Source organism: Vipera berus, assembly GCF_964194415.1.
Source record: "Vipera berus genome assembly, chromosome: 13".
Lineage (NCBI taxonomy): Eukaryota > Metazoa > Chordata > Lepidosauria > Squamata > Viperidae > Vipera > Vipera berus.
The window spans coordinates 5,004,776-5,028,789 of NC_138216.1; the positions used below are offsets into that span (position 1 = coordinate 5,004,776).

The 24,014-nt window shown below is 42.5% G+C and overlaps 1 protein-coding gene across 1 annotated transcript; it reads right to left on the minus strand.

Moving 5' to 3' along the window:
• Positions 1-739: 739 nt before the first annotated feature.
• On the minus strand, positions 740-21,454 carry RSPH10B (radial spoke head 10 homolog B; the record flags this gene model as incomplete). Its single annotated transcript, XM_081337959.1, has 20 exons — positions 740-950; positions 1,456-1,646; positions 4,133-4,248; positions 5,158-5,242; positions 5,835-5,972; positions 6,605-6,784; positions 7,749-7,856; positions 8,612-8,760; positions 9,949-10,028; positions 10,477-10,585; positions 14,410-14,599; positions 14,856-14,977; positions 15,461-15,602; positions 15,715-15,891; positions 16,787-16,907; positions 17,939-18,024; positions 18,902-19,075; positions 20,157-20,225; positions 20,495-20,570; positions 21,213-21,454. The coding sequence occupies 20 exons, from the start codon at positions 21,452-21,454 to the stop codon at positions 740-742; spliced, it is 2,766 nt and encodes a 921-aa protein (XP_081194085.1).
• Between the last annotated feature and the right edge of the window lie 2,560 nt (positions 21,455-24,014).

Sequence of the window (24,014 nt, forward strand, 5' to 3'; positions counted from 1 at the left end):
ACAGGCAGTCCTCAACGACCACAATTGAGCCCAGAATTTCTGCTGCTAAGTAAAACATTTGTTAAGTGAGTTTTGCCCCATTTTATGACCTTTCTTGCCACCGTTGTTAAAGTGAATCACTGCAGTTGTTAAGTTAGTAACACAATTAACTAAGAGAATCTGGCTTCCCCCATTGACTTGGTTTGTCAGAAGGTCACAAAATGGGATCACGTGACCCTTTTGGACACCATCATAAATGGGATTAAAATAAATAAAATAAAATATGAGCCAGTTGACAAGTGTCCAAATTTTGATCATGTGACCACAGGGATGCTGCAGCGGTTGTTAGTGTGAGAAATGGTCATAAGTCACTTTTTTTAGTGCCGATGTAACTGATCACTAAGTGAACTTACGACTCAGTGGCCTTATACCTTTTTCACCCTTAACGACCTCATGGCAGCATCCCCATGGTCCTGTGGTCAGAATTCAGAGGCTTGGAAACTGGCATGCACTTACGATGCTCCCGGGGTCACGTGATCCCCTTTTGCGACCTTCTGACCAGCAAAATGTAATGGGGAAGACAGATTCACTTTAACAACCCCGTTACTAACTTCATAGCTGCAGGGATTCACATAACTGTGGCAAGAAAGGTAAAACGGAGCAAAATTCGCTTCTAACACCTGTCTGGCTCAGCAAGAAATTTTTTTGGGCTTGGTTGTGGTCTTAAATCGAGGACTACCTGGTGGCTGTGCAGCTCTTCTCACTTTTTCTTCTTTTTCCCCGCTACGGCTGCCTTGGTACCGGGCATGCTCTGAAGCGAAGTAGGAGATTCTTCCTTCGGAGGAGATTGGAGCTGGCTCAGACTTTCCTCCATTTCTCGATTCAAACTCTCCTCCAGTTCTAAGGCTGCTTTTTCCGCTGCCGCTTCTTCTAATTTTCGGGCCTCCTCAGCCTCCTTCAGAGCCTGGAGCCTGCCAACAAAAACAGGAGTCTTCAAATCCTAAACTGCAGGGAGGATTAACTTTGATCTTGAAGTTACTGCCCAGTTTTGACCCAAACTCACTGTTTTCCAAATTGGAAGATCTACAGCAGTGTTTCCCAACCTCCGTCATTTTAAGAGAGGTGGACTTGCAACTCCCAGAATTCCCCAGCAAGCCGAAGCTGTAGGAAATGCTAGGATTTGTTCCAACCAGAATTGCATTCAGTGAGCAGCCAAAAATCAGGGTTACTTTACCAACTCCTTTCAGTTAGCTGAACTGAGGCCAAACAACCACATCGTGGTTTAGGTGATCATGGCTCCAATACTAGCTGGTGGAAAAGGAATGCATCCTTGTGCTACAGGTTTGATCCAAATCAACCCAACTTGGATCATGGATGGTTGACCATATGGAGAATCCTTCAGTTTACAGTCACCATCTTGGCTACTTTCAGAGCCCAACGCACCATATTCTGTGTAAACAAACTACCATGGCTTACTTGGCCTCTTCTTCCTCCTCTTGTTTTTTCCGCAAGATTGAGAGTTCGGCTTCTCGGACTCTGTTATCTACGATGGTTTCGTTCACCAACTGCAAGTTCTTGTAGTTGGCGAAAAACCTTTTGACAAAAAAAATGTACATCTGACTCATCCAGAGGTTGAGCTTATCTTTTTCCTCATTTTTCTCTTTTTCGAGCTTTTCTGGAAAAGAAAAAAAAAACACCAAACGGTAGCAGGAAAGATATGCCTCTATATAAAAGCACATGGCAAAACGTGTAGAAGTTAAGGTTTTGCCAAATATTCTCCAGAAAAAAGGTCCAAGTAGCCTAGAATTATTATTTTTTCTTCTGTTCATCCGTGTCTCGTTTCTCAGAGACTGCGTGGATAAGTCTCTGTGGTTTTCTTGGCAAGGTTTTTTGGAAGGGGTTTGCCATTGCCTCCTTCCTAGGGCTGAGAGAAATGGGCTGGCCCAAGGTCACCTGGCTGCCTTTGTGGCTAAGGCAGGACTAGAAGTCACGAGTCTCCTAGTGATTGGCCCAAAGTCACCCAGCTGGCTTTCATGTTTTAAGGCGGGACTAGAACTCACCGTCTCCTGGTGACTAGCCCAAAGTCACCCAGTTGACTTTCATGCCTAAGGCAGGACTAGAACTCACCGTCTCCTGATGATTGGCCCAAAGTCACCCAGCTGGCTTTCATGCCTAAGGCGGGACTAGAACTCACAGATTCCTGGTGATTGGCCCAAAGTCGCCCAGTTAGATTTCCCAGCTGTTGGGACTAGAACTTAACAGACTCCTAGTGACTGGCTTGAAGTCACCCAGCTTGCTTTCATGGCTAAGGTGGGACTAGAACTCAGGGTCACCCAGTTCCCAACCTGATGCCTTCACCACTATACCAAACTGCCTCTCTACAATAGGATACAGCTAATCTAGCAGGCTGCTGACATTGAGGGAAAGCTGGACGACATAACTTTCCTGATTCTTGCTCTATATTTTTCCGATAAGACCTCCTTCTGCCTTGCGCCTGGGGACTAATTTGGCAATCGTTTGTGGGTACTAAGTGTCAATTTGGAGTCCGTCTGGAGGCTGTTTTGACCAAAGCACTGGCACTACACAATCCTATTCCCCCCCCCACTCCCATTAACACACACACAGCAAATCAGTTTAACAATACAAATTGCGGTACCAAGTTAAATGGAATGCCTCCGAATAAATCGAAGGATTTTGAAAAGAATTCCTTCCCCCCTCCCCCCCAAAAAAAAACCTGATCAGGAAAAATTGAAATGAATCTTAAGTCTCAAATGTCGAACTGAATGGATGCTCTGATCTACGCCGCCTCTTAATGACGTCCCCTGCAAAGCTCAGGACGGGAAGCTCATAATATCCTCTTCTGATATTCTTTGACTGCCCTCCAGTGAGAACATTGGTGCTTGCAGAAATACCCACTTATCCAATGCACATTCCCAACTCTTAATCGAACAGCCTGGAAAGTCCATTTGAAACGGGGGAATTTGGGAACTATAGCAGAGGAAGGATTCACTGGAGAAGAGCCTAACGCTGGGAAAGGTGGAGGGCAAGAGAAGAAGGGGACGACAGAGAAGGAGGTGGCTGGATGGAGTCCCTGAAATGGACTCCAGAAGATGGTAGAGGACAGGAAGGCCTGGAGGAACGTTGTCCATGGGGTTGCGATGGCTCGGACACGACTTTGCGACTAACAACAACAATAAATTGTAAGATACAAGCAACAAAGTTATAGTCGTAAGGATGGATGGATGGATGGATGGATGGATGGATGGATGGATGGACAGACAGACACAGATTCATTCATTCATTTAGAAGATTTATATGACTGCCCAGAGGTCTTCACTGGAGAAGAGCCTAATGCTGGGAAAGATTGAGGGCAAGAGAAGAAGGGGACAACAGAGAATGAGGTGGCTGGATGGAGTCACTGAAGCAGGAGGGGTGAGCCTAAATGGAGGGACGTGGTCCATGGAGTCGTGATGGGTCGGACATGACTTCGCAGCTAACAACAAGCAGAGGAAAAAACTTGCCCAAATCCAGAAATTATATATATATATAATTTATATGTGTGTGTGTTTCTCCAAAAGAGACCAAAACAGTTTCATAAGCTAATGTGAACAGATATTTACTTCCCTTACGGCTCACCGCTTAAAAAGCCAACGGATTAAACCTTGCACGAGTTTTCTTCCTTTGGAAACAGAATCTAAGTAAGGGATATACTTAGACTGTAGGGAGGAATGTAGGAAGGCAGGACAAGAGGCAACGGACGGAAACTTATCAAGGAGCGAACCAACCTCGAAATCAGGAGAAATTTCCTGACAGCAAGAACAATTAACCAGTGGAACGGATTGCCTTCAAAAGTTGTGGGCCTTTCGCCACGGGAGGTTTTGAAGAAGAGGATGGGCAACCATTTGTCTGAAATGGCGTAAGATCTCCTGCTTGAGCAGGGGGTTGGACTAGATGACCCACAAGGTCCCTTCCAACTCTGTTATTCTGTCTCTTTGGCTATTTGGTTCTGTTGAGTTCTTCAAAGCAGAATCTTCACCCCAGCCTTCTGCGAACCCAACGCTATCCAAGTTAGAGGAAACCTGGTCTGCAGGAAGAACGGCAGCCAGAATTCTGCTACTGCCTTGGGTTTCCCAAAACACTTCGTAAATCTCACACCTGCTAATTCCTTCAATGGAATTTTATCCAGCTTCCCTCCTAAAGCTGGCAGAGGTTCAACGGTTGCTTCTTTCTCTTCCAGGATGGGAGAAAACACGACATTCACAGCTATGCCTGGAAAAACAAAACAAAAACAGAAGTTAATGAATAATCAAATAGCGCTTTGCTTTGTGTGTGTGTGTGTGGGGGGGAATCTCCAGTTATGTTGACAAAATGCAGAGTTGTGATTCCTTTCCCCACTAAAGAGAAGCCGATGTAGATCTAGCAATTCAAACGTCCTCCGGTAGCCAGCTATAGGATTACACATGGCACTAAACCTTGATATATTTTGATTCCATCTTAGGTGGTGAATAAATCAGTTTCCTGTTTTGTAAGGCTGGTGTGTGGGTGTTTTTTTTGTGTGTGTATGTATGTGTGTGTGTCGGACACCCAGCTGGCACTGCACAAGGCAAACCAGGGTACCAACCAATCATAGTCACCTGGGAAGGTCGCGAAGAGTAATGGCACGATCCCAGGATGCTGCCGCCATCATCATAAATAGTTGCCCAGCACCCAAATTCTGATCGAGCGAGGACGGTAAGGATACTGCAGTGGTTCTAAGTGCAAGGCCTCGTTGTAAGTCTGTGCTGTTTGAATGGCTGTAAGTCAAGGGCTATTTGCAAATTGGAGGGACTCCTTGCCAGAGAGCAAAGAGGCGGTGGAGCTTGGAATGTGTGGTCGGGAGGAAAAGGGCAAGGACAAACCACAGAGTATATCTATATTAATGCAGGTAGTTGCTTTAGTCTGGCAAGATTCTGTCTGCAGGTGAACAGCAGCAAAGAAACTACTCTGAAGTAACTCCTTGGGTTGTTCTTGGTTCTTTGAGCCTCACATTCACCAGGGCGACTTACCCTGGTGCAATTGCTCTATCTGGAACATCGCCCCCGGAAAGAAGGGCAGACTCTAGTTCTGTCCTCACTTATATTTCTCCGGAGAGCCGGCCAAAGTTTGTAGATTATTACAGCTTGGATGTTTTGCACTCACTTTGAGAAGAGGCAGTTTTTTCTTTGCTGTGGGACTTCCCTTTGTGGGGTTTTTCCTCTTTCTTCCCTTCTTTGCTTTTGCCTTTCTGGATAAAAAGAAAAGGTGGAAAAAAATATATAGGATAAATCGGGGAAGGAAAGACAATTAGCCAGTGGAACAACCTGCCTCCAGAAGCGGTGAATGCTCCAACACTGGAAGTTTTTTAGAAGGGACTGGACAGCCATTTGTCTGAAATGGTTATGGGGTTTCCTGCCTGAGCAGGGGGCTGGACTAGATGACCTCCAAGGTCCCTTCCGACTCTATTATTATTATTATTATCATCATTATCCGGTTGAGCTCCGGATGGCCCCCGACCTTCGCTCCTTCCGGCGCGATCTAAAAACGTATTTATTTGAGCAATCCGACCTGGTTTGATGGGTTAGGGCAGGGGTTTTAATATGTTTTTAATTATTGTTTTAAATTGGGGCACTATATTTAATTGTTTTTTAACTTTTGTATTCTGCTTTTATATTTATTGCCCTGCACACCGCCCTGAGTCCTTTGGGAGAAGGGCGGTATAAAAATATAATAAATAAATAAAATAAATTATCATTATTGCTGCTGCTGCTACTACTACTACTACTACTACTACTACTACTACTACTACTACTACTACTACTACTTCCCTTCTTATGGCCTTCAGATTTCTTGGTCTTGCCCACTTCCACGAAATGCACAATCTTGCTTGAGGAATATTTGGGGCCAACTTGAATGGCGGTGACATCTGCGCTTTCATTGCTTGCTTCTTCACTGCTGGTGCTTCTAGTATGAATTGACTACGAGGTTGAAAACAGAACGCAGTGTGACTAGAAGAAGGTAGCAGAGGCACCTAAATGTTCCTGTCCTGTCCCCAAACTGTGGCCAGGGCCAGGCCAAACAGCACCTCTCAGCAATCACCTTGGAGAAACAGACCTCGTTAACCACCGATACAATTTGTCATGTTGTCAAAGGTTGCATTCCCACAAGGCAGTTGGCAACTGGTTTTCCACAACAAGGGTGTCCAACCTTGGCAATCTTAAGGCTTATGGACTTTGACTCCCAGATTTCCCCACCAGCATGGAATTCTGCGAGTTGAAGTCCAGAAGCCTTAAAGTTGCCAAGGTTGGACATTCATGCACTAAACCAGGGGTTTCCAGACTTGGCCCTTTGATGACTTGTGGACTTCAACTCCCAGAATTCCTCAGCCAGGCATGCTGGCTGAGGAATTCTGGGAGTTGAAGTCCACAAGTCATCAAAGGGCCAAGTTTGAAGACCCCTGCACTAAACCAAACACGCAGGATCTGCTTGATGCGCTAAGCCATGAAAAACTTTGTCCAAGGCCACCACTACCTAAACGTAGCCTGCGACTGTTTTGTCTCTTCCTGACTTAGTTCTGTGAGGACATCCAAGAGATCCGAACTGGACTCACCTGAGGAGAAGACAATTCCAGAGGCAAAGAGGCAGTTTCACTCCTTTCTGGCAGCGCGTCTGGCCTGTAAGAAGCTGTCACTTCTTGGGCAACCTCTTCGGCCTGCTCCTTCAACATCTCGTCCGTGACATAAAGAAGGGCACAGTCTACCAGAGCTTCAAAGAACTCAAGAAAGACAAGCTGAAAGAGAAACCAAAGAAGAGGAGGTCAAGCCAAGCGGTCGGAGAAGTCCCACTGGAGAAGGATTCAGGGATAACATATTGGCAAGGAATCAAATCTTGAGGACCAGGCCAAGCTTGAGGAGCCGAAGGAGACACCAGAACGCAAGTGGACTTAAGAGGATTGAGGGTCTTCTTAAAATCCAAAGTGCAAAAAGTCCACCTGAGGTTTCCAAGCCTCCATAACTTTCTCTACTGAGTGACTCTGGTTTGGAAGAAAAAAAAAACAGGCCTTGGAGAACAGTTGATGGAATTGGGTATATCTAGTTTAACGAAGAGAAGGGCGAGGGGTGATATGACAGCAGTGTTCCAGTATCTCAGGGGCTGCCCCAAGGAAGAGGGAGTCAAGCTATTCTCCAAAGCACCAGAAGGCAGGACAAGAAGCAACGGATGGAAACTAATCAAGGAGAGAAGCAACCTAGAACTAAGGAGAAACTTCCTGACAGTGAGAACAATTAACCAGTGGAACAACCTGCCTCCGGAAGCGGAGAATGCTCCAACCCTGGAAGTTTTTAAGAAGAGACTGGAAAGCCATTTGTCTGAAATGGGATAGGGTTTCCTGCCTGAGCAGGGGGTTGGACTAGATGACCTCCAAGGTCCCTTCCAACTTTATTATTATTATTACTACAGAACAAACAGCCTAACATCAATACCTGGGAAGAGACTGGAAAAGATAATTAAAAAAAACCCCATCTGAACATCTAGAAACGAAGCTATAACTAGAAGCCAGCACGGGTTTGTTAAAAACAGATCATACCAAAGCAAATCTTATCCCATTCTTTACAAAGTGACTAAATTAGCAGACCAGTGAAATGCTGCGGACATAATATATTTAGACTTCAGTTTGGGGTCCTTTCCAGCAATATTCTATTCTGAGCCTTTTTCCTGAAATTGTCAATCCCAAAATCTTTTTTTTAAGTTCCTACCTCGTGCTCCAGATTGACCGTCTCTGCATCGGAGACAGAAGGATGGTCTTTAGCCAGAATGTCCACAACCTTGGTGGCTGTCAGCTGTTTGGTTATCAGTCTTAAATCCTGAAGATAGAAACCCCACAAAAAATGGTGGTTAGTTATAGCCACGCTTGCGTGAAGAGTCGCGTTTTGAGGATTGATTTATGTGCCACCAAGTTGGTGTCACCTCTTGACCAACCAGAAAGTTTTCTGGGATGATCTGTCTCCAAGCTGATCCTTTAAGGCGTTCCAACATTATTCCATTAGCCCTTCCATTGCACTAGCGTATGACCTTTAAGCTTATTTATTTAAGATATTATTTCTTTTTCTTCGTGGGATTTGGGTTTTAACACAGTGTGAAGCTGCCTGTGATTATGCAGACCTAATGACTGTAATTATTTGCCCAACACTAAAATCTAAGTCATGGCTAAAAGTTCACGCCAGCTTGGTGGCCCCTAAACCAATCCTCAAAATGTGATTCTAACTAACAGAATGACAGAGTTAGAAGGGACCCCCTGCTCAAGTAGGAAACCCTTTATACCATTTCAGACCAATGTTTTTCCAATCTCTTCTTTAAAAACCTTCAGTGTTGGAGCATTCACAACTTCTGGAGGCAAGTCGTCCCACAGATCAAGTGTTTTAACAGCCGTGATGTTACAAATGAAGGCAAATATACACATCCCGGGATAATGTTGCAGGATCCAGTCTGGGTCAGCCACGGTCCCGGTGACCGACCCAGGTTAGATCCTGCGGCCTTGATGTTCCATAATGGCTTCCCACCAGATCAGGCAAAGTTGGTTAGAGATCTGCTGCTGCAGCTTCTGAGAGTTAAGATTTACTTTCAACATCCAAAGGAAGTGCCTCATCGTCATTGTAGGTTCGTAAGGAGGCAGAGTGCTTGGTCGACAGAATGCCTGGAAAATCTCCCAGCACTTATCGATGTAACTGAGCGCATAGACAGCTTGCTGTCGGTCACTGAACAATATACCTGTACAGGTGAGAAGAAGGTGAGCTGATTAGTACAGGGATATATAATAATGATGATGATGAAGAAGATGATGATAATACTAACCATCAGTGCCAGTCAATTTGAATGTTCAGTTGACTGAGGTTCATGTTTAATGAATAAAAGATAACAACAACAACAACAAAAACAACAATAATAATAATAATAATAATAATAATAATAATAATAATAATAATAATAATAATAATAATAATAATAATAATAATAATAATAATAATAATAATAGTGATGATGTTAAAATTGAAGGAACTTTGGATCATCTAGTCCAACCCCCTGCTCAGGCAGGAAACCCTATATACCATGTCAGACAAATGGCTGTCCAGTCTCTTCTTAAAAACTTCCAGTGTTGGAGCATTCACAACTTCTGGAGGCAGGTTGTTCCACTGGTTAATTGTTCTCACTGTCAGGAAATTCCTCCTTAGTTCCAGGTTGCTTCTCTCCTTGGTTAGTTTCCATCCGTTGCTTCTTGTCCTGCGTTCAGGCGCTTTGGAAAATAGCTTGACTCCCTCTTCTTTGGAGCAGCCCCCGAGATATTGGAAGGCTGCTATCATGTCCCCCCCTGGTCCTTCTCTTCATTAAACTAGAGATACCCAATTCCTGCAACCCAATTCCTTATATATTTCAGCCTCCAGTCCCCTGATCCTCCTCGTTGCTCTTGTCTGCACTCTTTGTAGAGTCTCAACCTCTTTTTTACATCGTGGTGACCAAAACCAGGATTCCAAGAGTGGCCTTACCAAGGCCTTGTAAAGTGGTATTAAGACTTCAGGTGATCTTTGTTATGTATGGAGTTTAGAACACTATAAGCGACAGCTTAACCGATACCACTAGGTGGCGCTGTACCGAAACTACTGCTAAGGTAAGGGTTAGGTTTTCGGCAGGAAAACCAGGTTTGAATTGATTGGCTGGAAGCACACCTGGCCAGGTATAAAAGAGCACAGGTAAACCCTATCCAGCCAGTACAATCTACCTCCTAATAAAAGACGGTTATGTTGTACTCCTGTGCGTGGCGTCATCCATGCGTTCCAGAACCCACTACACAATAATCTTGATCCTATCCCTCTGTTAATGCAGCCTAGCAAGTTGGACAGTGTAAGAGAGGAAACTGGAGGAGGTGAGACAACCAACCAGCTACGCAAACCTTGACCCTACCTTTGACACGGCAGGCGTTGGGACAAATATTCTTGACCATCAGCTTGGAGAAGCATTTGAACAGGCGGGGACTTGTGTCACTACGGTTAGAGGAAACCACCGTTATACATATGCTGTTGGAAAAGTTGGCAAAAACAGCTTCAGAAATTCAAGGGGGAAAAAAAAATCCAGTTCTACATCTGAGGTGCTATCGCCAGTCAGTTACGTTACGTTGATGCAGTCCGGGGTCAACCCAACCTGGTCCTTTCCATACCCAGCTCGATCCAAAACTTAATTCTGGGAGTTCAGTTCCAACTCATCTGAAGAGGGTTGAGTGAGAGAAGGCTGGGCTAGATTCAAAAATGTAAAGCCATGGCTTTAACTAAATAAAAAGGCCACTTTAATTCACTGGACAGCACTAGAGAAATAATAAGATAAAGCCTGCCCTGAGAATGAACTGCAGATGGTAAATGCCATCCCTAGAAGAAACATCTTCTACATGTCCTACATCGGTCTTAATTACCAGCTCATCGACTGCACTCTACTTACTCGAACTCCTTGTGGTAAATGTGGAAGGACAAGTAAATGAGGTAGGTTAAAAACATCCTAAGGAGCAAAGTCTCGTATGGAGAATGAATCTCTTCCAGTAATGTTTTATCTGAAAAACACAAATATCGTGATGCACAGACACAGAGGGAAGTTATCTGTTTGTCTATATGTATCCATCATCTATCTATGTGTATTCTCTTTCTATCCCATCTCCATCTACTTTTTATCTATCTATCTATCTATCTATCTATCTATCTATCTATCTATCTATCTATCTATCTATCTATCTGTGTCATCTATCCATTCTAATTATCTGTCATACTTTTTATCTATCTATCTATATCTACCTACCTATCATCATTTGTCATCTATCATCTATCAATCCATCCTCTATGTCATCTATCATCTATCCATCCTCTCATCTGTCTGTCTATCTATCTATCTATCTATCATCTATCTATCTATCTATCTATCTATCTATCTATCTATCTATCTATCTATCTATCTATCTATCTATCTATCTATGTGTCATCTATCCATTCTAATTATCTGTCATACTTTTTATCTATCTATCTATCTATCTATCTATCTATCTATCTATCTATCTATCTATCTATCTATCTATCTATCTATACCTACCTATCATCATTTGTCATCTATCATCTATCAATCCATCCTCTATGTCATCTATCATCTATCCATCCTCTCATCTATCTGTCTGTCTGTCTGTCTGTTTATCTATCTATCTATCTATCTATCTATCTATCTATCTATCTATCTATCTATATCTACCTACCTATCATCATTTGTCATCTATCATGAATCCATCCTCTATCTGTCATCTATCATCTATCCATCCTTTCTGTCTCTCTCTCTCTCTATCACTCATCTGTCATCTATCCAACCTCTCTACCATCTGTTTATCCATCCATCTATCCACCTATTATGGGCGGGGGGGGGAGAACTGAATGAAGAAGGGGTAGAAAGAAAACAAGGAAGGAAAAAAAAATAGAAGAGGAACAGGAAAAAGGAATAAGAAAAGGAGGAACAGAAGGAGATGATAAGAATGGAAAAGAGGCAGAAGAAAAAGAAAGATAAGGAAAGAAAATTAGAAAAGGAAAAAATAGAAGAAACATAATTTCATAATTAATTAATAGAATAATTAATAATTAATTAATAGAAGAAACATAATTTCAGGGCTTGTAAGCCGCCCTGAGTCTTCAGAGAAGGGCAGGATATAAATGGAATTAAAATAAAAATAAAAAAAATAATGAGAGCAGAAATTAAAAAAAAGAAGCAAAAAGAAAGCAGGGGGAGAAAGTAAAATTCAAATCTAATTTTGAACCAAATTAGGTGGGGGGGGGCACTGTTCCTGGAGGCACTGCAATACCAGGTCAATGCGTGGAGTGGGTGGAGCAAGCCCCTAGTCCATCTCCTGATTCCAAAAATCCATTTAATACACAGTCCTCAGATAGAGGACATATCAGATATTAAACTGATAAGAACAGATACTACACTTGATCTTAGCCAAAAGGCCGAGAAGCGATAGCCAAGGATGGGAGGGGATGCCAAAGGCTTCCCTTCTCTGGAAATTCTGGGTTTGGGAGACAGCATCTGAGTTGCCTACGGGCTAAATGCCAAAGTCAGGTCAGGCTGATTCCTGCGCGCAGGAGTATCCTCTGAAAACGCATCGTTTTCAAACCCCACCCGAATGAACTCCTTCCAGTTACGACGATCTGCAGAATTTATAAGACTTTTCTGGATTATGTCAAATTTGGGACTTCTCTGCTTTCCCCATTGGTTTTAGATTTGCATTGCTCCACCCCCCCTCCCCCTTACCTCTTCACGATTGGTTAAGTTTGCTTTCCATGCGTTGCTGCTTTTAAAGTTTCGGAAACTCTTTAGCTTAGGTTACGTATTATTATTATATTATCTTCTACTTCAAAACAACAAGCACAACACACAACCGGGTTTTTTTTGCAAATCATGGTCCCTCTTGCAGAGATTTGGATGTGAATTATTTTTTTTTAAAAGGGGGAAATCAGTGTATTCATCTCTCCCAAATCCAACTCCTTGCTTCCTGTTTCTAGTTCTCTAAACCTTTTGTCATTTCAATCCTTTTTCATTCCTTTCTTGCAAAAAAAAAAAAAAAGCGCCATTTAAAATATTTGGAAAAATTTCCAAAAGGAAAGAAGTATGTAAGAGGGAGGGGAGAGAGGAAAAATCCCATCCCTTGCAAAAGAACAGTGTGAAAATTTGCATTTGAATGCTTTGAAAGGGCCGATTATCTAGTAAAATGCAAAAAGTGTGAGTAACTTAACCAACTGCTGGGCGAGTTAAAAATAGTGGGTGGGGGGGGAGGAAGAAAATAAGAAAGAATAGAGGAAGGAGTTGCCGCAATCTATCAAAGGAAGTGAAATAAACCTTCCATTGAGAGAGCTAGTTTGATGTACTGCTTGAGAAGCAGGCTAAACACCTGGAGACTGTGAGTTCCAGTCCTGCCTTAGGTAGGAAAACCAGGTGAATCCTCCTTTCTCAGCCCCAGGAAGAAGAAGAAGGAGGCAAGGGGTAACCGCTTCTGAAATCTTGCCAAGAAAACTGCAGGAATCTGTTAGTGAGATCAGTTTGCTGCAGAGGTTAAGGCGCCAGGCTAGCAACCAGGAGACAGTGAATTCTAGTCCTGCCTTAGGCACAAAGCCAGCTGGGGGAATCTACGTTAGGCCAGTCACACTCTCAGGTTTGAGAAGAATCAGACAATGGCCAACCATTTCTAAAACCTCGCAAAGAAAACTGCGGGGATTTATCCAGGCAGTCACCAGGAATCAACAATGACAGTTATGGTTCCGACAGATGAAAATCTTCAAAAGAACCTTGAGACTTTGTTTACCTTAAAGAACCTTTTATTCGAGTAGCATAATATCGGCACTTACATAATCGAAGCCAAAAGCTGAATTCCCCTCCCCTGGGCACCTAGGATCAAAGCACAATTCCTCCTCCAATTTTACAGTCATAAATCACATTCCCCAATTAGCTTGAAGCCCGGGCTTCCTCTCCATCCGCCAATTCTTTATCATCTCTTATTTCAATAACCTTGGTTCTCACACTAGGTTCAGTGTTATTATGTCTAGCTAAACTCTCATTCGCATCCCCCCCCCCAGCATCATCTAAACCAGGGGTCTTCAAACTTGGCCCTTTTATGACTTGTGGATTTCAACTCCCAGAATTCCTCTGGCTGAGGAATTCTGGGAGTTGAAGTCCACAAGTCATAAAAGGGCCAAGTTTGAAGACCCCTGATCTAAACTCTAAAAGCGAAAGGAAGAAAATGGCTACATTTCCATCTGTTGTCAATGCAAAAACATCCGATGTTCGCAGCGTTGACAATGACTTTCACACACACACACACACACACACACACAGAAACACACAAATACACTTTCCATTGATCCTCCCCCTCCAGGGAATCACTGGAGTTGTTAAGTTAGTAACATGATTGTTAAGTGAATCTGGCGTGTTTCCCCCCCCCCCACACCATTGACTTTGCATATCAGAATTCGCAAAAGGGGATCACGTGAGTCCCCCGGATATGGCAACGGTCATAAATTCGTGCCGGTTGCCAAGCGTCTGCATTTAGATCACGTGACCGTGTGAAAAAACGGCCCTCGGTCGCTTTTTTTCCCCCCAACGCCACTGTAAATTCAAACGGCCCCCAAATGAAGTGTCCCTAAGTTCAGGACTGCCTGTACGATGCTTAAATTTTGGGAATGTTAGCAGGCTTCTAATGGAACGTTCCCTTGCAATGGCTCCAGGTCAAAAACCGCTAATGGCTTACAAAGCTAATTAGAGTTTGGGATAAGCCAGGGGTTGTAGTAGAGACAGAGCCATCACAAAGTAAAAAAAATATGGAATGGCCTGTAGTGAGAAATAAACACACACCGTTCAGAATCCGGTCCATGGAGGCGAGCGTCTGGTTGCAGTAATGAAATCTGCAGTCCTTCAAGAACCTCCAGAACTGAAGCTTGGTCATCAAGAAAGTGTTGTCCAGGGAATGGTCGTAGCCCAGGCTGCTGTAAAAGGTGTAGATCCTCCTCAACTCGGAGATATATCTCAGCACAGCGTATTCGGTCTAGGAGAAGCAAAGCACGAATCAAGAACTTAAAGAGAAGAGGATCGAGATGGCCACTCGTGATATTTTATGTCATGGTTCCAACCGACGAACCCAACCAAGCAAACACCTTCAGGACATCCCAACCTACTAATGTAAAGCTTTATGGAGTACACCAATTTGGCACATTGTCCATGGGGTTGCGATGGGTCGGACACGACTTCGCAGTTAACAACAACAACAAGGTCACAGAGGTGTGCAGACCAGCTTCCCATACCTGTTTCATTTCATCTTCCTTGTCTTTTTCCGGAAATATAGCCAACAAGGTGGATAAATCTATTTCGATGTTTGGTCCTGCCGAAAAGGAACTCCTTGAATGATCAACAACTTTGACGCTATCTAGGCAGTGAAAAAGAGAAAATGTCAAAGGCATCCAGTCTCTACTGCAAACGTCTTTTAAAAGTAAGACCCAGTCGTGAAAACAGAGGGCGTCCACAGAAAGGATGAACGCAAACACAAATAAATCCCTTTTTTTAAAAAAAAAAAAAAGATACTTGCGTTCTTTCAAAATATGCCTTTACAAATGCATTCTTTTCTTCGGTACTTTGAAACTTACTCATTATCTTTTATGAGCTATGGTGGGGATTTTTTTTTTCAAGAGCGTGGAGGAAAACTTGTCGAAACAAGTTTTATCGACCAACATTGCACCCATTAAAATTGGTGGATCTCAAAACATACTGAGCAGGGTATGACCTGATTAATATTTGGATGGGACGCCTGCGGCCGTGAAGTCACCAGAGGTTTTCGGGGGGTTAAAGGGAGCATCTTCGGCAAAGCTCACCCAGGCTCATCTTTTCTTCCCTCTACTTCGAAGCAGCTCACCTATGCCAGAAAAACCCTTCAGCGGGAGATTGCTGAGTTCTTCCATGTTGGTCACGTCAATTTGCAAGGACGGGCACTCGGCGATGTGATCGTAGTTGAACTCGCCTTCGTACACCCGGCCGTTCTTGAAGACCAGCTTGCCCTGAGGGAAAAAAAAAAGTAATTGCTCATAGCTGTGCTGCTCTTTTAAAACCTGGTCTTTTTCAGCTGCTCTGAAACGTTCTCGCTCTTTCCCGGGACATCTCCGCGCTTACCTTGCCGTGCTTTTTGTTCAGCACCCATGCCCCATCGTACATGGCGCCGCTGGCAAAGAAGAATTTTCCGTGTCCATGCCGATCACCGTTGACGAAATCTCCAACGTACTCATTCCTTAGGGGGTACTGTGACCCAGCTATCCTCTTCAGATACCAGGTATGTGTACCTTGCCCGTGCTAGGGAAATAAACCGACAGAACGCTCTATGGAGCAGTGTTTTCTCAATCTTAGTGGCTTGAAGGTGTGTGGGCTTCCACTCCCGGAATTCATGCTGGCTGGGGAATCCTGGGAGATGAAGTCCACACGTCTTAAAGGTGCTGAGGTTGAGAACTACTGCTTGTCCTATAGGCCAGGGGTCTCCAGTTGTGGCAACTTTACGACACTTGGACTTCGACTCCCAGAAAATCCTCAGCCAGCAATTCTGGGAGTTGAAGTCTACAAGTTTTAAAGTTGCCAAGGTTGGAGACTCCTGATCCATAGGTTCTACGGAGGGAGACATGTGGACTTTTAACACATGTAACTAGGCCAGGGTGGGCAACATTGGCTCTTTTATGACTCATGGACTTCAACTCCCAGAATTCCTGAGCCAGCCATGCTGAGGGGAAAGGGAGAGTTTCCAAGCTGAGCCATGCTGCCTCAGGAATTCTGGGAGTTGAAGTCCATGAGTCATAAAAGAGCCAAGGTTGCCTACCCCTGAATTAGGCCATTGTTTAGACATCTAAATGAATTCTATATCCAAACTCTGAGGAACAAGGTATAGAGAGACCCTCAGGTCCATACAAGGACTAAGCCGTAACCATCTATGATGGTGATGATGAAATTATCCATTCAGTTGTGTCCAACTCTTGGCGATTTTATGGGCCCAGTTTTTCCACATCTTCCAATCTTGCACTACTACTTGTGTCAGTTTGATGGTCTTCAGCCACCATGTTCTTTGACGGCCTGGTTTCCTTTGACTGCTAACTCTTCCCAACATAATTGCTTTCCCCACTGAATTCCCCCACCTGACCTGGCCATAACTATGTATAGTTGGAGGAATTGGGAAAAGAAGAACGGTTCTATTTGGCCTCACCTGTATACCATTAACCCAGCTCCCAGTGTATTCCTGGTTAGATGTTAGCCACCTCATTCGTCCTTCTCCATGGCGCAGGTCTCTCTCCCACTGCCCTTCGTACATGTTTCCAGATTTGTAACTGTTTGAAGAGACAGAGAAGAACATCAGAACCAGAGTTCAGTAAACAGAGGAGCATTATTTTTATTGCTAAGCACATTGATTTGTGCTTTAGTTTGTAAGCTGCCCTGAGTCTTCGGAGAAGGGCGGGATATAAATGGGATTAAAAATAAAATAAAAAAAATTTTTTTTAAGACAGACTAGGCCTTCCCACCAAGAACCATCCAGATGACGGTTCAGCTCCCAGCATCTTCATCTAAAATAGCCCCCCTTTTTTTTTGCTAAAAATTCTGGGATAGGAAGTCTGTGTAGATCAAATGTACACACATCACAACCTTTTGTCCCATTAAAAAAAATTTAAAATATCCAGGAGCAGTTTTCTTCAGGAACACCATTCAGTTTGAAGCCTTGTCATCCCTTCCCATGATCCTAAAACTTGGTTTCTGGGCCAAATGTATTTCCTAAAATCCCATAGTTGCATTTTAAAAATGGGGGGCGAACATTCTTGTGATCCAGGGTGGACAATACCTAAGGGACTGCCCCAAAGAAGAGGGAGTCAAGCTATTCTCCAAAGCACCACCAGAAGGCAGGACAAGAAGCAACGGTTGGAAACTAATCAAGGAGAGAAGCAACCTGGAACTAAGGAGAAACTTCCTGACAGTGAGGACAATTAACCAGCGGAACGACCTGCCTCTAGAAGCTGTGAATGCTCCAACACTGGAAGTTTTTAAGAAGAGACCGGACAACCATTTGTCTGAAACGGTATAGGGTTTCTTGCTTGAACGGGGATGGACTAGATGACCTCCAAGGTCCCTTCCAACTTTATATTATTATTATTATTATTATTATTATTATTATTATTATTATTATTATTATTATTATTGTTGTTGTTGTTGTTGTTGTTGTTAGTGTTATTGTTGTTGTTGTTTTGTTGTTATTATTATTTTGTTATTATTATTATTATTATTGTTATTCTGCTATTCTGTTATGCAGCCCCTCCAAAAGTGTCCATCAAATTCCAACCTCCTCACAGCGAATAAATTATCGTCTTACCATCTTATTCCCCATCCGCTTTTTACATTGTTCACAAAGTCTCCTTCGTACCAAGAAGAACCCGGTTCATTGTAGTAAATGGTACCCTGAAAATCAACGGCCACAAACACTTTTGAAGAGCTCAAGAAAACTCTTTTAAGCATCCTCCATCAGGTTTTACACAAGCAAAAGACACGACGCCTTACTAAAAACATTTCGGATCATCCATCAGTCTCCCAATAAGCCAACTCCAAGAGTTTAACTCTTTGTGGCTGTTAGAAGGAAAGGCCAGGAAGAGGATTTTAAGCTGATGCTAGATGGGACAGCCCTGATCTACAAAAAAGGAGAGCTTTCTGCCCGGAATCCAGTTGTGGCAACTACAGATAACTTCACACTTATAACCGCAACGGAGCTCAAGTCGTTAAGTGAATCGCTGCACTAGTTAAGTTAGGGACACGGTCGTTAAGTAAATCTGGCTTTCCCCATTGGCTTTCCCCAGGACTCTGCAACCGTCCTAGATACATGCCGGTTGCCAAGCGTCTCGAGTTTTGATCGCGTGACCCCGGGGATGCTGCGGCGGTTGTTGAGTGTGAAAAATGGTCATCAGTCCCTTTTTGCAGTGCTTTTCTAATGGTCACTACATGAAGTATCTACGAATTGTTTGCCATGTAATTGTGTTCTGTACTTTTGCCAACGTGTAAAATTCTAGGTGGGACGTAGCTAAAAGGGGCTGATCTGCCTCTACGATTTTTAAAACTTGGGTTGTATGATTCAATCTTTTAGCTTTATCTTTGCATTAGGAAAAAAAACAGCCACGCTGCCTCCTCAACAGGGAGAAAGCGACTGTTTTTTAACAAATGTGAAACCAACTTTTTCCTTCAAATTGTACCAAATTACCCATAAAACTTGCGTTGTGTGTTCTTTAAAAAAAATAAAATAAAAATGAACGGTTGAGGGCTTCCTGTGTGTGCTTCCAGTGCCTACCTTTCCGTGTCTCTTGCCTTCCACCCACTGGCCAATGTACGAAACGGGATAGGTGCCGCATTTGTACATGCCGAAGCCGTGTCTGATCCCGTTCTTCACTTCGCCTTCGTACAGGCTGCCGTCCGGCCACTTGTAAGTGCCACGATCCATCTGCACGTTCTTGACGAAGTTTCCCTGCAAGTCAGGAAGATTTTACGCTAAGCTTGTAAGCCGCCCTGAGTCTTCGGAGAAGGGCGGGATATAAATGGAATTAAAATAAATAAATAAAAAAAATATAGGAGAGAGGAAAAAAGGCTCACTCTCGTCCTTTCCGCTGGAAAGGTAGGAAAATTCGACAACGCTGAGCAGGAGTCTCCAAAGAGGGCAACTTTTAAGACTTGTGGACTTAAAACTCCCAGGATTTCCCCCAGCCAGCCATTTCATACAAGGGGTGGTCCAATCTCTTCTTTAAAAAACTCCAGTCATGGAGCACCCACATTTTCTGCAAGCAAGCCGTTCCATTGATTAATTGTTCTAACTTTGAGAGGTCCTTGGTGCTCTCTGAGCTGGCTGGTTTTCTTGCAGACATTTCATTACCCTAACTAACATCATCAGTTGCTAGTAAGGAGTCCTTACTAGCACTGATGTTACCTAGTTAGGATAATGAAACGTCTGCAAGAAAACCAGCATGCTCAGAGAGCACCAGGGACCCCTCATTTCAACCCTGAGCTACAAATATTCTCCTTCATTGTTCTAATGTTCTCTTTAGTTCTAGGTTTATTTATTTTTATTTATTTTAATCCCATTTATATCCCGCCCTTCTCCGAAGACTCAGGGCGGCTTACAATTTTAAAGCACAAATCAATGTGCTTAACAATAGCCTTCATTCTATGTATATGCCTGCTTATTAGGGCTTTCGGCCCCCCCAGCAGCATTATTACAAAGTCAGCTTATTGCCCCCAACAATCTGGGTCCTCATTTTACCTACCTGGGAAGGATGGAAGGCTGAGTCAACCTTGAGCCTGGTGGGACTCGAACCTGCACTAATTGCAGGCAGCTGGTTTTACTTAAGGAGGCATTAGCCCACTGCTCCACCAAGGCTCTTTTAAGGTTGCTTCTCTCCTTAATTAATTTCCATCCATTGCTTCTTGTCCTGCCCTCAGGCACTTTGGAGAACCTCAATCCTAAATCTGGCGTCCGTGCTTGCAAGTGTCCATCTTTCCTTTGTTCTGATTTGCAAGCAGTTGCAAATCTGGCTGAGAGTGGAGCTACGCACCTCGTACTGCACTCCATCGTTCCATGTGTAAGTCCCTCGCCCGTGCATAAGTCCTTCCGAAAACATTCCCTACAAAATGGCAAAAAGCCAATGAGTGGGTGCCGTGATTCCTCAAATCACAGAACAGTAAGAAGAGTCAGATCCCCACCTCTCTGTCAAAGAGTATGTTGGCCCTGGTTTCCCCACCAGGGTTTAGTTCAGGCCACCCTTTCAACCCACGTACAGGAAATAAAAGAAGCTAGTCTTTAAATCCACCCTGCTCCTGAAGGAAATAATGAAACGGCCTGTCACACCAAGGGAAATTCTATATCCTTCAGATTTCACACAGATGTTGTCACCTTGTAGATGTTGCCTCCTTGAAAATAGGCCGTTCCTTCCCCTTCATATAATCCACGGATCTTTTCTCCCTCGTAACTATGGAGAACATAAATTCAAGATGAAAACTCGCCCGAATTAATAAATCATACTATGGATGCAGCCATTTGGGGCAGGGTCAAGTCAACTTGTGCTGGCCACCCCCACCCTCCAGACTTATTTTTGGGGTAGGGCTTATATTAGGCCCACCCCAACAAAAATCAAGCTAGGGCTTATTTTGGGGGGGGGAGGTGTGTGTCTTATTTTGGGGGAAACACAGTAGACCAAACTGGCTCTTGTGTTGTGTGAATTCAGCCGTTGCGGTGCGCTCGCCCTGGATTATGCTGTAGCAGAGTGAGCAAAACAAGCCAGGATGGTTGATTTGGCAAAAGACTTGTTTGTTTGTCAGTTGGTTGGCTGAATTACTAAATTTGTATGCTGCCCGTCTCCCTCTCTGTCCAAAACTGGAAGAAGAAGAAGAAGCTTTCAGCCACCTGCCCTTTCTCCCAGATATCTGGGGATCCCCACACCGGAATTTCAACCCGCTGGCGAGGCCTTCTGGACGCTGAGGATCCAACACATCTGGAGGGCCCAAACCATCAAAAATCACCATCGGGGACTCAGCCAGGCTCCAAAATTGGTCAGAAAACTCCTCGGATACTAGTCCCCTGTGACTGTGCCTTAGCAAGACCCGGGTTTTACCTTTCAACAATCAGTTGGGTGAGGATGGGTTCTTCGTACTCAATGGGTTCAGGGGCAAGAGGAATTTCGGGGGCTTTGCTTTCTTCTCTGGAAGCTATCCGACTAGCCGAGTGCTCGTCCCCTTGGTCTCCCAGAGGTGGGACATTCTGGTTGGAGATCGCTAACTCGATGGAGGTGTCGTGGGCTGGAGCAGGCGCGGCCTTCTCGCCCTTTTTGCTGTCTTTCTTCTTGTCTTTACCCATCGCTCCGTCGCAGGGCAGAATTAGGGGTCCTTGCAAAGAGGGGAGCTCCTATTTCGAACCTCAAGGTGGGAAAAGAAATATTTTGTTAGGAGACTTGCCCAGACTTCAGAGGGAGAAGTGACTGAACGAGGTATATGTAGGTGGCCCTTGACACATGACCACAGAGAGAGACCAGGATTTCAGTCACTAAGCAAGGTGGTTATTAAGTGGGTCTTGCTCAATTTTGTGACCTTTTTGCCATGGTTCTTAAGTGAATCACTACAGTAGTTTAATAATAATATAATAATATAATATAATAAATATAATAAATATAATATAATAAATATAATATAATAAATATAATATAATAAATATAATATAATATAATATAATATAATATAATATAATATAATATAATATAATATAATAAATATAATATAATATAATATAATATAATATAATATAATATAATATAATATAATAAATATAATATAATATAATATAATATAATATAATATAATATAATATAATATAATAAATATAATAAATATAATATAATATATAATATAATATAATATAATATAATATAATATAATATAATATAATATAATAATATAATAATATAATATAATAATATAATATAATATAATATAATATAATATAATATAATATAATATAATATAATATAATATAATATAATATTATAATATAATATAATATAACATAACATAACATAACATAACATAACATAACATAACATCATAACATAACATAACATAACATAACATAATATAATATAATATAATATAATATAATATAATATAATGTAATATAATAATATAATTATAATAAAGTTGGAAGGGACCTTGGAGGTCATCTAGTCCAACCCCCTGCTCAGGCAGGAAACCCTATATCATTTCAGACAAATGACTCGCATGGTCAATAACATTTAAACTTTGCAAGTTTATTACCTATTTTCTTCAATGAGCAATTCGGGAGCGGGGCAATGATGATCCTGAATGTAATATAAACGTATTTTGACCAGAAATCTGGTGGAATAAATTAAACCTGATCTATAATAAAAAAAACCTATAATTTTTACAGGCGTTCAAAGAATTTACTACTTTGTAACATGGAGAAACATACTAAAAAGGCCTAATAGAAATAGGAGATGTTAAATTTATTTTGTTGCTTTGTTACAAAGAACAGTCTATTTCAGAAAACTCTGCTATAGATTTATTGATTTATTTGTTTCAGAAATTCACTTTTAATTTGGCCATTTCCCTATTACTGTACAAATGGGCCAGCTGAATGCACAGCCTAGCTGCAGAAATCCTTTTTAATACTTGCTTCTTAAAACTACAGTTTAAAGTTTGTAACTTTGTTAAAAAAAGCTTTTTGCAGTAATTTTAGATATCAATGTTAAACTGCGCATTTTTGTGATAATTTTTCTTAGTTTTCTTAGCTCTTGAATTATCCTTTGGAAAGCCAAGTTATGTACATAAACAATTAACATTCTTTACCCTGAGGGACCTCTTTCAGATTTGCCCTTTTTTTCAAGTGGATCCTTGAAAAAATTTTTCCCCCAAGAAAATATGGTCATTTTTAAAAAAAATAAATAAATAAAATCCAGACCTCTTTGTAAAAACTGGGCGTTTTATCTCATTGTTATTGTTTTTAATAGGTTTTGGATTTTAAGGCCTTTTGGAAAAAAATGTTTCTACTCTGGAAAGCAACATTTAAAAAAAAGATCACTCAAAACTCTTAACTCTTTAAGCAACTTTTTAAGGCCTTTTAAGAACAAACAGACCCAGAACTGACCCAGATTTGTGCAGATCTGACTCAATAATGAAAATAACAATAACAATTAGCCCCAAATCATTGCAACGGAGAGCAGGCTTGGAGGGATGTTCAGGAATCTGCAAAAACCTTGCTAGCAATCACAGGAGTAGGATGGGGATTTGGGGAATTGTAGTCCTTGAGGTGCTGGGCAGCAAATGCAAACTTGAAAGCTATGAAGAAAAACCAAGGGGGGAAAAAAATTAAAATCCACCTCTTTGGAAAATCCCTCCTATTTTGCAACCCTTCGCAAAAAGCTGCCTGAAGTTTCTCTGCGATGCCAGTTGCTAAGAGGCCTGAGCTGTTGCCGTAGCAACCGTGAGTAGGCTGGGCGGTGGCCATAGCAACCACGGGGCGGGGAGAGAGAGAGAGAAGCCTACTGGTTGTTCAGAGAGAAGTGGGCGGGGCTTCGGCCATCTTCTCTTCCGGGTTTACTTTTCTGCCTGGTGTAAAAACTTGGCCGAAACTCGCTCCGATTTGCAAAGGGAGCAGCTTTGGTTTCGAGAAAGATCCGGCCCAATTGCACAACTGCAGAATAGTACACAACGCCCCACCTTTTAGAAAGTTGTCTGTTTCTGTATGCATCACACTGAGAACACATAAGGCCCCTTGGAGGTCTTCTAGTCCAACCCCCTGCTTCCAGATAAATGCTGGTCCAATTTCTTCTTCAGGGGTATAAAAATTGCAGGTATTCAGAAATATCAGCTGCCATCGTAACTTCATTATTTAATTAGAACATTTA